The sequence below is a fragment of the Rhagoletis zephyria genome, unplaced genomic scaffold (genome assembly GCF_001687245.7).
Source record: "Rhagoletis zephyria isolate East Lansing unplaced genomic scaffold, Rhagoletis_zephyria_1.1 Rzeph_scaffold_01080, whole genome shotgun sequence".
Lineage (NCBI taxonomy): Eukaryota > Metazoa > Arthropoda > Insecta > Diptera > Tephritidae > Rhagoletis > Rhagoletis zephyria.
The window spans coordinates 71,004-85,627 of NW_016158164.1; the positions used below are offsets into that span (position 1 = coordinate 71,004).

General features: G+C 44.3%; 3 protein-coding genes across 3 annotated transcripts in view; 1 reads left to right on the forward strand and 2 right to left on the reverse strand.

Moving 5' to 3' along the window:
- The window catches only part of boi (brother of ihog), a 59,982-nt gene that overhangs the window by 40,747 nt on the left and 4,611 nt on the right, over nucleotides 1-14,624 (forward strand). Inside the window, 5 exon segments of the mRNA XM_017615848.1 lie at nucleotides 5,996-6,314; nucleotides 6,410-7,300; nucleotides 7,509-7,577; nucleotides 7,638-7,779; nucleotides 13,931-14,593. Coding sequence (XP_017471337.1) covers nucleotides 6,048-6,314; nucleotides 6,410-7,300; nucleotides 7,509-7,577; nucleotides 7,638-7,779; nucleotides 13,931-14,593 — 2,032 coding nt within the window. The 5' untranslated portion in view covers nucleotides 5,996-6,047.
- On the reverse strand, nucleotides 8,191-12,263 carry z (zeste). The gene is made up of 4 exons (XM_017615849.1): nucleotides 11,045-12,263; nucleotides 9,624-9,962; nucleotides 9,368-9,483; nucleotides 8,191-9,295 (listed from the first exon to the last, which is right to left on the reverse strand). Exons 1-4 carry the CDS (start codon nucleotides 11,404-11,406, stop codon nucleotides 8,625-8,627), a joined length of 1,488 nt encoding a protein of 495 aa, XP_017471338.1. The 5' UTR covers nucleotides 11,407-12,263; the 3' UTR covers nucleotides 8,191-8,624.
- Nucleotides 12,853-13,680, reverse strand: LOC108362733 (selenoprotein BthD). Its single transcript, XM_017615850.1, has one exon. The coding sequence runs from the start codon at nucleotides 13,563-13,565 to the stop codon at nucleotides 13,122-13,124; it is 444 nt and encodes a 147-aa protein (XP_017471339.1). The 5' UTR covers nucleotides 13,566-13,680; the 3' UTR covers nucleotides 12,853-13,121.

Below are 14,624 nucleotides of genomic sequence, written 5' to 3' on the forward strand. Positions count from 1 at the left end.
GGCGGTGTAAGCCCGCCGTTGAGTGCTGCTTTCATTTGCTGCCGTTCAGGACATCGTCCAGTACTTAACGAACGCTGCTGGCCATCGTTCGTTGGTAATTTCGCAATTCTGTGTCTGAGCGGGAGCTAGGGAAAAAATGCAGAAGAGGTAGACGCCAAAGTGCCCAACAGCCATTTCCTAGCAAACAATCAAACCAACTGGACAGCCGGCATAAAGGTAGCGCATTCTGAGCAAACATCAACACTCTGCTCCTATGGGTAGCAATCGATCGGGAAACTCAGTGGCAATGACAGTGGCTGCTAAGTTGACCAGGACGGCGCAGACAACAACAGCACACCGCAGCACTTCATCAATTTTTATGACTTTTAAATGTTATGCTGGGTGCAACATGCCAAAGTGCTATGGCGAATAGCAACAACAACAACTCCCGAACCAACACTTTATTTAGTAAGATTCACAGTTGAAGCAACAAAAGTAGGAAGTTAAAAGCCCATAATATGGATGTTGTAATTGTAAAGCGAAGTGGCAAATGGTCTGTGAGACTTTGGCAAGCGAAATAGAAGCGAAACATTTCAGTAATCAAAGCGAGGAGAGCTGATGCGACACAGTGGGGCAAAGTCGGGTGGTTTAGAGGAGTCTTAGATTAAAAACTTTCCTTAGAAGATCTTTTTTATTTGTTATAACTTATAAGGAAATTGGACTGTGAATAGGCCAATCGAATGAGCGAAAATTATTTGTAATTGTACATTTCTCAGATTTGCTGCTTAGTAATTTTTTATATCTGGCTTTATCAACCTAAGTCCGAGACATGTCATACATGACAAGGCCTAGACATCACATAGGTCAGTTGGGTCTAAAGAAAATTTTCTATTAAAGGCTGGAAGCCGCTAGAGCGAGTGAAAAGAACTGTAGGTTCAATCACAATCCGCCTACTACACAGGACCACAGGAAAAATTGGAAGTTTTTTCAATGAACAAGATTGACGGTCTATATGCAAGGTGTTTATGCGCGAATGATAACACCGGGCGCCTAAATGCATGCTATGCACTGCTGCATGTGCAGAATTTGCCTCTACTTAATTTATGAAATTTTTGCATATGCACTTCTCAACTACCATCTAATAAAGCTTTCTCAAGTAATAAATTGATGGCACTTCAAAGTATGCTCGGCCTGGTCTGATGCATCCTCCGGACAGTGTTGCCGGAGTTTTCGGAGAGGTGGTAACAGATGGTTTCCATTGACCATGAGTTATTCACAAGGTGTTGCCACATTGATAATTTATGAATGCTACCGATTCAGGTTTTTATCGCCTTTCAGGTGCTAAACATAGACTTTGCAATTTTTACTTGACGTGAAGATATTGTTCCCTTTGTCAAATCGTAGATCCAGTTAAGATATATGGTTCCAAGATACCAGATAAATCCAAGAAACCACCGCTGGTGTATTTTCAGATTCATTTTTTCTAAAAAGTTACCTCTGCATGGCTGTTACTCAAAAAACACGGAGATGTGGCCTTGAATGGATTGAAAATAAAATAGGTGGAGAAAAACGAAGCGTAGCCAATAACAAACGCGCTACGAATACCCCCGATAACTTTATTCCGCCGAACTCTTACAGGTTTATCGTCTATCTTCAGTTTGATTACTTTTAGAAGGAAGGTACTATTCGCTTCAATACTTGCCCAATCCCCGGGCACAAAGCTGAGAATTCGAAAAAAAGAAGTGAACAGCGTTGCGGTCTCCAGCGCACACAACCACATCAGATGATATACATTTGCCTTGGCTCAATAAAATAAACAAAAAAGGAAAATTAAGAAAAAAAAACAAAATAAAGATCATGCTGCATCCAAGGGACCTTGCTGAGACAAGCCTTCAAGTGTTTTATGGAAAACATTTTGTCGGCTACGTCACTCTATGCCTTGCCCTTTTCGCTTGCTTCGTTTTCGATCCGCTTCCGTGCGAATGGCCAGCGGTCAAAGTTACTGGGCAAAGTAATTACAGAAAATGCAGTCGTAAAATGGTATTGAATGGACTATTGCAGAGCTAAAATTTAGTTAGATCACATGGCATATGAGCGAAATATTACTTCGGTGTATTTGATGTATGCATTTGTATGTTTTAAATGATGGGATATATTTTCTGGAATTTTGATGTCAAAATCTATTTGACTTAAGTGGATTTTTGCCACCGGAACTACAATTCATGACCTTATATAAAAATATTTAAAAACATACATATTTTTTATTTTGGTTGTTATGACTTCATAAGCTAAGTAAGTACAGCTGTAAGCGATTATAAGCTTTTATTCCGCCAGTAGCCTTTTTCAAATTATTTTCCAATATCGCTAGAGTCTTTGGTGGCTAATTAATTTAGTTTTTTTGGTCTGAAAACTATTTGCAAAATCACTAAATAAATTGCAGGTAAAATGTGATTTAAAGCAACGCGACAGCTAATAATGGCCGCCATCAAACGCATGCCAGTCAGTTGCGGCAAACTTCCAGTGACAGTCTGTCACTTGACGGGCAAGCAAGGAAAAATGCAGACTAAAAAACAAAGGTGCCCAAGGAGGAAGCAATAAAATTGCCGGACAGGGCACTCAAAAGATGCGAAAGCCAGAGAAACTAAAATGAAGTGACCACTGGGCACAAAAAATAAAGATAGCAATACTTTCAAACACTAAAGAATAATGACAACCCATTAACGATGCACGCCTTGATATGCGCCAACCGCACAACTCCACTCTGCCCCACTCCATGGCGCAGCACATCACATATCAGTCAAAGGATCAGCCACATCAGCAGAATCCACACAACACAATCGCGCCATCAAAAAAACACTGGACACAAATATAAGAGCAAGAACAACAGCAACTCAGTAATTGGAACAATCGGAGCACTTTAGGCAGCCAGCCAAGAGGCGCATAATAAAAGGCGGTAGCAAACGAGGGAATAATGGTGCTGAGGAAATGCGCGGCGGCTGGGCGCAAGCAGCTCAAAAGACAATTACTGACATTAGGCTGTGCACAAGGGAAGCGCGTCGCGGCGCTGCCGGAAGAGGCAATGTAAGAGGCATCGACGATATCCCGAACAAGAAGAAAGGCTATTTTTATAAGAGCGCTGCGCAAAAACTACTACCATCAGGTAGCGCGCAACAATTACTAAAACAAAAGCAACACACGCTAGCACTCTCTCTTCATATCAAAAGTATCAAAGCTTTGATGAGGTCCTCTTGATGTGGCGCATCAAAATCGTTGGATGCACGCGTCGCGCAGCCATCAGCAGTCATCGAATGCCAATCGTCGCCGCTGTAGCTGTTGATTTTGCCATTCTCCGCCGCGTCATATTGCTGTGTACGCGGCAATAGCGACAAACACATCTACATTGGCAAACAACAATGCTGCGCGTCAGATTTAATACGCCACTCAGCCCGGCCATATGTGCTTTGATCGAGTGGAGCGCTCCATTTTAAAGGGAATTTTTCTTTTATATGCGCATAGTGTTCGCGCGCTATCTCCACTGTGGTTGAAGAGCTTCGCCATCACCGCGTTCGCCGCACTAGCCGCCATTTGGCCGGATTTAATGGCGGCACACAAAGGTGCTGGGCACGCTTGAGTGTGTATGTGCGCGCACTGTGTCTGCGCTACCTGCCTCGGTTGGCACGACCGACAGATAGGCGAACTAAATTGCCAACTTGACATCATGAAAATGTACGATGTGGAGCGCGAAACGCAATAAAGTGGAGCGCGCATTGAAGGGAGCTCTACCGCCGCAACATGACTGCATCCTTATTTACTTCAGCGTGCATACAAACATACATACAGTAGTATGCTAGCGCTATAAAAACGTTTATGCGCTGCGCAGTGCTTTGTCTGATCTGCATACAATTGCCCAGCACTCAACTGCAATCGCTGCGATTCAATCCGATCATCTGCGATGCGATAGTCGCTTTACCTTGCTAGTGCGATGCGTATCTCGTTGCGCATGCATCCCTGCGGGCGTTGATATGTTGAAGTGCTGGTGTAAACGACAATAAACCCAGCTGCCGCATTTAATTTTGAAGCCACTGCGACGGAGTTGGGGCTAAAGCAATACCCGTTTTCGCCCCTACCCCCTCCCATGTTTTTTGTTTTTTTTTTTTGGTCGCAAGCAAGTTATGGCCATTATTGCAGTGCTTGGGACCAAGTCGAAATGCGATTATTTAGCAAATACGCAAGAGGATGTATAAACATTGTACAATTGCATTTTCACGGAAAAGTTCCTGCTTAAAGTTTATTAGGAAGATTCTAGAAACGGAAAAGGAGTCTCTCGGAAGTTATATGTATGTGTCGGAAACAAATTGTCGGATACAGCTTTAGGAAACGGAACAATGAACTGCCTATAAGGTAGTTTTTTTTGTTGTATTTGCACGAGATGGCGCTAGCTTATACGAAACTCGAATTTTCACTTACCCAAGCCAGCAGCTTCCACGGCATTCTCGATATTTGCACGACCTTTCTTTGCCATTAAAACAAGCAACATCGATTATAATTTCATATAATTATTACACTCGAACACCTAAATATCACTTCACACACCTTTTTAAACTATTAAATTCACTAGAAAACTCACATTTAATTAATTTTACAAAGCGCGCACACCCGCTCGCCAATTGGACCAATTTCGAACTGTCGAAGTTGGCGTTGCCAGGTGGTCAAATAATTACGATATACATAAAAGGTCGTAATTTATGTTTCAGCGCATCAATTGGGCTGTGAACTATTTACTAAGGATAACTCAGGAAATCTTAAGTATATTAAGCTTTTCACTGATCAAAACCTACTTCGTTAACTACCTCAAATCTTCGTTGGAAGTTTTTAACATTTATGTTCCGTACGGCAACACTGGCTCTAAACGACTTGACAGTTTTAATATCGTAACAAAATATTGGCGGTCGTACAAGATATCGTAATATTTAATATAAACTTTAACAGTGCAAATGTATTAAAAAATGGTTTTCCTGCGTTCATTTCGATTAAAAGGTCTACAAAATCCGGAAAGATTTCGTGAGAACAACGAACCTGTTCTAACACGGCGGGAGTGCCCTTTCTGTGTAGTCAGTGATTGGCTAAATCAAATGCATTGCAAGGACACCACTAGACTCCATTCACNAAAAATCCGGAAAGATTTCGTGAGAACAACGAACCTGTTCTAACACGGCGGGAGTGCCCTTTCTGTGTAGTCAATGATTGGCTAAATCAAATGCATTGCAAGGACACCACTAGACTCCATTCACTGTCCTTCAACTCTACAAACGGAAAACCAGTGCTCCACCAAGGTATAGTGTCATAATTTCTCAGCAATATTTGCCGCATAAATTCCCGCATGGTCTGTCGAGCAGTCGTCCGCGTTTGACTGGCCAATAATTCCTGCAAGCTGCCTGCTGTGTGCGCATGCAATCTAAATTTAACTTAGTGCCTGCTGCAACCTGAGTAGCTATCTGCCTAAGCTTTTGGTTGCAGGGCCAGCGTATACTTATAAACATTATTGTGTTGGTTACTTCTCCAACCTCGATTGGAATGCAGTTGTAGAGGCTGATAAATATCGAAATGCGAATGACCGCCACAGACTTTAATCATCATTTGTCCAGCCCCATTCGATTTGGACTGCGAAATCAATGGTGTGTCAGCCGCAGCAAGTTGAACGATGTGACTGTAACTGTGGCAACTAAGTGGCTAACATGGAGACTGGCATGTTGCAAACGACTTTGATTTATGCGTTTGTTGCAAAAGCTGTCCAGGTGTGTTTTAAAAAATGTATAACGTGCCGCAGTACGTTGATGCAGCTTCAAGCTGCAATCATCCTTGCTTTGCACAGCAATCTGGTTCCGCGTTTTTTGTCACTCATTGGAGCAGTGTTTTTAATTATTTATAAGGCATTTCCTCTATTAATTCATTCTCCAACTTATTTATGCTCCATTCAATGTCCAAACCGCTTTTATTTTTCTTCATATCATTACAGTCATCATAAAGGGCATATTGCCTCATTTTGAGAAAAAAGGAGCTGCACCGTCATGTTGCGACATGTCTCTTTATCATCAGCAGCACTGTGGTTCTGCCAGCTGCAAATACTCTGCCATCAGCTTGTGCTTACGTCGGCGTCACAGCCCTCGCTGGGTGTTCACATCGTGCGCTCACCCGAATCCGCGGTGGCGCCAAAGGGCGATGAGGTTGTTTTCGAGTGTGAATTGAATTTGCTTTGGGAGCGTTTGGAGTGGCGCTTCCGTCACACAAGCACTCGCGCAACAGATGCCATGAACTACAGTTATTTACGCGCTGAGGTGAGTAATTCATCACGCCACTTTTCTGCGTATATGGCTGTGGGTACCACTTCACGTATGTACATATCTATCTTTCTTTTTACTGTCACCCGCAGGATGGTCACAATATCACCAATGATGATCTCACGTCACGTCTGCGTGTTTTCGTCTCACCCGAAACTTTGGGCGACTATCAGTGCGTTGCCTGGTTCGGTTCAGCCGCCATCGCTTCGACGCCTGCGCGCTTGACACTCGTCTCCATCAGCATCGATAACTCCAACGGCTACAGTCGCAATGCCATACGCTGGAGCGTCGCGCCTAAGAACTGCATACTAATACGCTGCGGCACAGTCAGCTCGAATCCACCCGCTGTGTGGAGTTTTTTTCGCAACGGCGAGAAAGTGCCGCAGACCGAGGTGCTCCCGTCAGCAAACGGCGCCCTTATACTTAACTCCGTGTCCTCGAAGGATTCCGGTAATTATACCTGCTCCGCGATGAACGCCATCACAGGTGTCGAAGTGAGGCTGCCGCAACGCATCGATTTGCGAGTCGACTACACCGATCGCACGCCGCCATACTTTCTCAATCCACCGCCGGCGCAGGTGACCGCGCGTCCTGGAGAAACAGCGGTTTTAGAATGTCCAGGTGTGGGATCACCTTCGCCGGAAGCAGTTTGGAGCAGCCCTAATGTAATCAACATCTACAATAACCGCACAAAGGTGCTGCCTTACGGTCTACAGATATCCGATGTGCTGCCAGAGGATCAGGGCTCCTATGTATGCCGGCTGGACAATGGTATTGCGCCTGCGCTGGTGCAGATAATAAAATTTATTGTTTTGGAGGCACCGCAAATCTTGCGTGGCCCAGCAACGACGCTCACAAACGAAGGCGAACAGCTGGAGCTAGAGTGTTCGGCGGCAGGCAATCCCTTCCCCCAGATTTATTGGCTGATCAACGGCGAAGACACTTCGTTGGACAACGAAACGTTCCACGAAGACCGCAGATTGGTCATACGACATGTGCAAAAGCGGCACGCGGGCATCGTGCAGTGCTTCTCGAAAAACGAAGTGGGCGAGGTGAGTTTGGCGGGGGAAACATTTTGGGGAGAAATTTGTTAATAGTTTTTTTCCTTCAGGCAAGCGAGGGAAGTCTGCTGCAAGTAAATCCGAAACAAATACAAGGCGAGGGTTCNCGTTCCACGAAGACCGCAGATTGGTCATACGACATGTGCAAAAGCGGCACGCGGGCATCGTGCAGTGCTTCTCGAAAAACGAAGTGGGCGAGGTGAGTTTGGCGAGGGAAAAATTTTTGGGAGAAATTTGTTAATAGTTTTTGTTCGCTCAGGCAAGCGAGGGAAGTCTGCTGCAAGTAAATCCGAAACAAATACAAGGCGAGGGTTCAGCTCCACTGGGCAATGTGCCAATTCGGACGTCTTACGAGCATACAGGCAACAAGAATAAGGGCAAGCGGAAGCATATGAAAATGCGTGAGTATATTAACCAGTGCTTTACATATTAAAATTTTCTAAGACTTTTAGTTTCAAAGATTAGCTAATATTTTTAAAATTTTCACAAGTGTTTAAAAATTAATTTCGTGTTCTCTCTTCTCTTTGGGAGTATTTCCTAAAATTTGCTTGCAATTAATCATTACATTTTACCATTTCCATGCGGTTCAGTACCAGATTTCAGATTTATTAGCTTCAAATTAATTCGAGATAAATATCCATGTACAATTCGAATTGTTTTCGTCGCGNCAAATTTTCTAAGACTTTTAGTTTCAAAGGTTAGCTAATATTTTTTAAAATTTTCACAAGTGTTTAAAAATTAATTTCGTGTTCTCTCTTCTCTTTGGGAGTATTTCCTAAAATTTGCTTGCAATTAATCATTACATTTTACCATTTCCATGCGGTTCAGTACCAGATTTCAGATTTATTAGCTTCAAATTAATTCGAGATAAATATCCATGTACAATTCGAATTGTTTTCGTCGCGGCGACATCTTACACTAGTTTACATTTGACCCTAAAATACGCTCTTCTGTTTAGCATAACTAAAATTCCATAGACTTATTTCATACATACATACTTATGTATATGTATACAAACGTGTATACCAAAAAGTAACAATTTAAAATGCTCTTCCGCATTCGCCGTTATCATTAGTAGTACAATTACAAAACTAATATTTGTATATAAAAATTTAATATGATATTATGTACTAGAATCAAAAAGCTTAGAATTAATTTATGAAATACGCAAATATGTATATCCCACTCTCGCTCCCTTTACACTCCTCCGACTTTGCATCCAACTGCTGATGACGTCTCTCTGCTCCTATACCGCGCTTGGGCTCTTACGCAATATTTTTTCCTCCTCCTGCAAGATGCGTATTTTCATCTTCAGCTCCTCCACCTGTAGACGATGCACCTCGCGCAAATGCTTCAGCTCCTCCTGGGCCCGATTTAATTCCATTTTTTTCTTCTCCAGTGACACTTGCACCTCCTTGAAACGCAGCTCAGCCTCCTTTAAACGGAAATATTGCACCTTCTCTTCGAACGACTCCACCGATATTGTTGTATTTCCCTGCGGAGCTGAAGCCGCTGCTGCATTGCTTACCGTCACAGTGGGCACGACTGGCGCTGGCGCGGGCGCTGTGGCAACAGGCAGCGCGTGCAGCGTGGTGCAAGTGAATGTGGGCGTTGCAGTGGCAAACTGTGCGGTGGCTGGCGATTGCAGCTGCATTTTCACTTGGTGGTGCTGCTGTTGTTGTTGTTGTTGTTGCTGCTGATGCTGTTGCGCCGCAACGGCCAGCTGATGTTGAGCGAGCTGCTGTTGCTGCAACTGCTGCGCTTGGTACTGGGCCAGCGTGATTTGCTGGGGCTTGATCTCGCTGATGATCTGTTGATTGTAAGCGGCCGCAGGCATAGCGGTAATGGTGTGCTGCTGCGTCTGGTGCTGGCTGGGTATGGTGATACGCGTTGGCGATGGGATTGTGATGTGGGCAGCTATAAATGGAAGTAGATTTGGGCAATTAGATAAAAGATGTGCATGCAATGCGTAGTATGGTTAGTACTCACTGGTTGAATCGGTTGGATGTTTTATTTGCAAAATGATGTCCTCGCGAGGGCGTGTAGTTTTGAATTGTAGCAAGTCGTTAAGCGTCAGCTTCTCAGCGCTGATTTGATCCACTGAAATCTGTTGCGTCTGTATATTTTGCTGCTGCTGTTGTACGTGATGTTGCAACACTTGGTGGTGTTGGTGCTGCTGTTGTTGTTGTTGTTGCTGCTGCTGTTGATGCAATGGATCGATATGCTCNTGATTTGATCCACTGAAATCTGTTGCGTCTGTATATTTTGCTGCTGCTGTTGTACGTGATGTTGCAACACTTGGTGGTGTTGGTGCTGCTGTTGTTGTTGTTGTTGCTGCTGCTGTTGATGCAATGGATCGATATGCTCCTGCTCCAGCTGTCCATCGCTGGTATCCATATCGATCTCTTCGAATGTCTCATTCTGGGAACCGGGGTCTTCTTGCTCTGCGTTGGTGAGCTGGAAATCGGGTTCATCTTTTATTGGATGGTTTACCACCTCCGATTGTTCATTTGTTTCGATGCTAGTTTGTGTATTGTTTGCCTCCTTCTGACCATTGGGACGAAAGGGATACTGCTTGCGTAGTCTGGGGGAAAGTTCGGAGAAAAGGAGATTATTAGGCACTGAGGAAAAGCAATTATGATTTAAATGGCAACTCACACCAGCTGACCACACACACACACCCACATACATGCATATGTACAAACATAATAGCTGAAATACAATGCCGGCGAACGGCGAACTCACCACANACCCACATACATGCATATGTACAAACATAAACGTCATACAATTGCTGCTCAAGAAGAAGGAAATGCGAGACCTGCTAGCGAGTGGAATGCCGCTACTGTCGCACACTCGGTACTGTACTCGGCGTAGCACTCAAGCCGAGCGCGTTTTGTTCATTCATCGATTTTGTACATAGCCAGAAATTGTTTAATATATATATTTTTTTTTAAACGTTGATAAGCAGAAATTGGGTAAGGAAATCGAAAATATTCAGCGTTGAGAATTATTTTGTATATTTGAGATGCAATTTGCTTGCGTTGAGATATTCTCGTCGCAGTTCGTTTGCCGCCATTTTTAATTGCACTCGAAAGACGAGTATGTGAATGCTGACGATGAATGAGGGCATGAGTAAATCCCATTGCCTTGCGGAGTGAAGCGCAACGCTCAGCTATTTATGTAGGTATATACATACCATCGCGATGCTCGTCCAAGTGTGGTGTTGTTGTTCTTGTTTTGCACTTGTGCATTTGGCTCGGTTCTGTGAACGACTTTTCGCTCGATTTGCTGCTATTTTGAGGCGTTTTTGTGTTTTTGATGGGGCTTTGAGTCCATGAGGCGCACTAGAGCAGCACATATTTATTTGTTATGAGTTGGAATGCGGCTTTCAATGAGCTGCTTAACGACACATGATTTAGCTAAAACATTCACAAAAACACATATTCGTACACACAATACTAATACATTTGTATGTATTTGATGCGATCCGTGCATTTCACCGTCGACTGTGTTGAGTGGCCCCCATACGCGCGTAACAGGTGTAGAAATTGGAGCAACCACACGCAGGTCAGCAAATGCACCAATCGCCTGTGAAGCCATAGAAACAGCAAAGCTCCACCACGATACCTCTTATTACCAGACACGCCCCTGCGGTTCACTTACCTCGCATTCAGCCAGAACTTCTGAATCTGCTTCAGGTTTCGCACAGCGCTCACACCCGGATGTGAATTGAATTCGCGTACAATATTTTCCCAGGCATCGCGTACTGAATACTTGGAGCGCTGCTTCTTCCTGAACTTGATATCGATGACCTCCTCGTGCTCATGGAACAGGCTGTAGAGTATCTCCTTCTCTTCTTGCGTGAATCGCGGTGTCAGCGTCAGTTGGCCAGTCTTGTTTCCGGCCCCGCTGGCACCCGCACTGCCCGTGGACGTGTTGGCGACTTGATGCTCCTCCGCACCAGTGCCCGTGGTGGTGACCACAGTCACGGTGCCATCACCGCCGCCGGCCACGCCAGTGGACATTTGACGCGATTTTCTGGCTATGTTGACGGCAAAAACTTACAAACGAACAATGAAGAAACCTATGGACAAGCGCTGCTACCTCGACGACAACGACTTGTGCCACCTATGTACGTGTGGGTGAAGCTGTCGTAATTACCCTGCCTGCATGCAGCTCCACTCGCAAACAGCGTCAGCTCAAGCGGTTTTGTTGGCGCTTAAAAAGGCGAATCGCTTTTCGCTCCACTAAATAACTACATATGAATATTGGAAATTGTTCTCAATTTAAAATTTTTCAACTGCACTCCTCTATGGTTGTTATTGTTGTTGCTGCTGTGAACAAACGCACTTGAATGGAAAGCTGCGCTGCCCTGAGCACTTTTGCACTGAGCTGCGATTTCTAATAAATTACCAACGCGCTTTACTTTTTAATTAACTTTGCAATAAGATTGGCAAAGATTTTTACACTTTTCGAGTAGATTTTGTTTTTCACAAACAGCAAATAGAGAAAATTTTATGTGAAACAAGCGCTGCCACACTCTTCGCAAATCCACTCACAACGAGCTACAGAAAACGAGTGCGAGTGACGAGTGGCGAGTGAACGACGGTCGGCCATGTTTTGAGTTGGTTTTTGGCAGCTGCAGTGCTGCCAGAGTGGCACTTTTGCGTAAGAGATTTATTGGGGATTTTTAAGTTATTAGTTGTAAAATTGTGTGTGCTGTGTAGATGTGGAAAAGGTAATGATTAATGAGTGTGTAGGTGAGTGAGTTTATAGGCTTACGCTCACTCGTTTCTCTTTTCTTACGGAGAAATGGTTTGAGCACAAGGAACAAAGTATTGCGGAAAAATGTAATTCTAACCATTTGCTTTTTTAATCGTTGATTGGGAGATGAAGGAAGATTACGTCTCTTCCGATATTGTCTGACCAAGAAATGTAAACCCATGGACGTTAAATTTTAAATTAATCACTATTTGGAAAAAGACTCAAAAATTGAAGGAGATTTATTTATTTGTTCGTGTTTCATGACCCTATTTGAAATGGGTGCTAATTTAGAAAGTATTTTTAGACAACATGTAGTGGTAACGCTACTCGCTTATGGCGCCATCTGTAGGTAAAATTTTGTGGTTTTCCTATTTCCTAGTGTCGATTAGTGCTAATAAAGTACATTGACGCCCAAACTGTCTTGTGGCTAGTGACTTGGCACAGAGCTCACAAACTTCTTCAGTAGTCGAGTCAGAGAACTTGATAGTTTTAGAGCTATTGCCGTCTTCTCGAAAAGCGACGATAAATCAGTTAACCAGACATCCTACCGACATGTATTTCGACCCGCTGAATATGAATCTGAGGTCCGTTTGACTCGTACACCTCCAAAATTTCGAGTAAATTGCAATTTTTTTTAAATTTGTTTTCGGTTTTTCGTAATTTACTCGAAATTTAGGAGTTATAGATTTTTTGTTGTTGTTGTTGTAACAGCATAAAAATTCGCCCAAAGAGCTTTTGGGGAGTGTTGCTGGAGTGAGAGTCCTTGGCCAGATATTAATCTGGGTCGTGTGTGCTTTTTTGTGTGGTAAAATTAAACTTTGTATAAATTTGAACTACAATTCTATTTTCTACTTTTTCATAATTTTTGCACAATTTTCTGCTAAAATTTCTTTGAATTGGGTTCTCAAAAGGCACTTTTTTCTGTTCCATCAATTACCAAAATAGGTTCCCTTATTTTTTTCTCCACTGTAGCAGCTCAGTCCTCATGCACCTCTCCACCGTCGTCGTCCATGTCTTCTAATAAATCCTTTTCCGGTGCTTCTGGATAGAATTTCTTTAGTATATTTCGTATTTCTTGCATCAGCGGCTCATAGCTGGGCGGGAATTTATCGCGCCTGGGCGGTCCCATATCGATACCCGACCAGAGTTTGTGGACTGAGGTGCGCGCATTCTGCGAAAAGCCGATCTCGAAGGCGCCCTCCCTCGGCGAAACTTTGCCGTTTTGATTGCGTACCAGTTGTATGATGCGATTGGGCACCTGCACTCTCACATACGCGGCGAACTCCTCGGCCTTGGTCTGGAATATCGGGCACTCGTGCGTGTGCTCGATGTATATCATACAACGATTTTTGTCGAAGTTCGCGTCCGCCGCCCAGTCGATCTCCCGTATCTTCTTCGGTTTTTTGCCCTTAGGAGCCATTGGTGCGGGCAGTGAGAGGTGGAAACTGAGAATTTAGAAGCGACACCTCCAGCCAATTTCAAAATAGTTTTATAATTTTTATTTTTAATTGATATGTACATATGTATGTGTTTCTCTTTTGGAAGCGCTTGCTTTTATCGATATGCAATCGATAACTTTTTTACTAATAAATTCTTTATAAACCACTTCTTTTTCAGCCAACATGATTCCGCCTTCGCGCCCAAACGTCACGCGCCTGGCCGACGACTCGGTGATGCTACGGTGGTACGTGCCNATGTGTTTCACTTTTGGAAGCGCTTGCTTTTACGATATGCAATCGATAACTTTTTTACTAATAAATTCTTTTTAAACCACTTCTTTTTCAGCCAACATGATTCCGCCTTCGCGCCCGAACGTCACGCGCCTGGCCGACGACTCGGTGATGCTACGGTGGTACGTGCCGAAGAACGAGGGTCTACCCATACAATTCTTTAAGGTACAGTACCGTATGCTCGGCGATCCGAGCCGCCAAATACCGCGCGAAAACTGGCAGACCACGAACGAAGACATCCCATATGGCAAGCGGGACCGCGGTTTCGAAGGCGTGAAGAACTTCACTTCTTCGGTGGCGGGCTTGAAGCCGGATCGCTTCTACCGCTTTCGCATAATCGCCGTCTACTCGAACAACGACAACAAGGAAGGAAACACCTCAGCGAAGTTCTTCCTGCAGAGCAGTGAAACCCTCGGGCCAACAAAGGCCACGTTGCCCGCACCAGAGCTGGCGCGTGTGGAGCCACTCTCCGAGACCGCGGTGATGCTGCATTGGACGCTGCCTGCGAATCCCATGAACGTACCCGACGGCTACTACGCGTACTACCGACTTGCCTCCTCGGCAGGTGAGTACCTCAAAGCGACGGTGGATGGGCAGCACACGCGCAAGTTTAAGATCGACATGCTGGAACCGGGCACGGCATATGAATTCAAACTGCAGTCCTTTAATGCGCTGGCGGCATCCGAGTTCAGCGCCATACTGCAGGGCAAAACGAAGAGTGAGTAGCATGAGCTTCCTATGGCACCCAT

Excerpts from the sequence above, each read along its gene's own strand:
- LOC108362733 (XM_017615850.1), bottom strand. The coding sequence starts at position 13,565 with ATGGCTCCTAAGGGCAAAAAACCGAAGAAGATACGGGAGATCGACTGG.
- z (XM_017615849.1), bottom strand. The coding sequence starts at position 11,406 with ATGTCCACTGGCGTGGCCGGCGGCGGTGATGGCACCGTGACTGTGGTC. Across the intron at positions 9,484-9,623 it reads AATATACAGACGCAACAGAT|TTCAGTGGATCAAATCAGCG; the intron begins TTCAGTGGATCA and ends GACGCAACAGAT. Across the intron at positions 9,296-9,367 it reads ACATCCAACCGATTCAACCA|CTGCCCACATCACAATCCCA; the intron begins GTGAGTACTAAC and ends TTCCATTTATAG.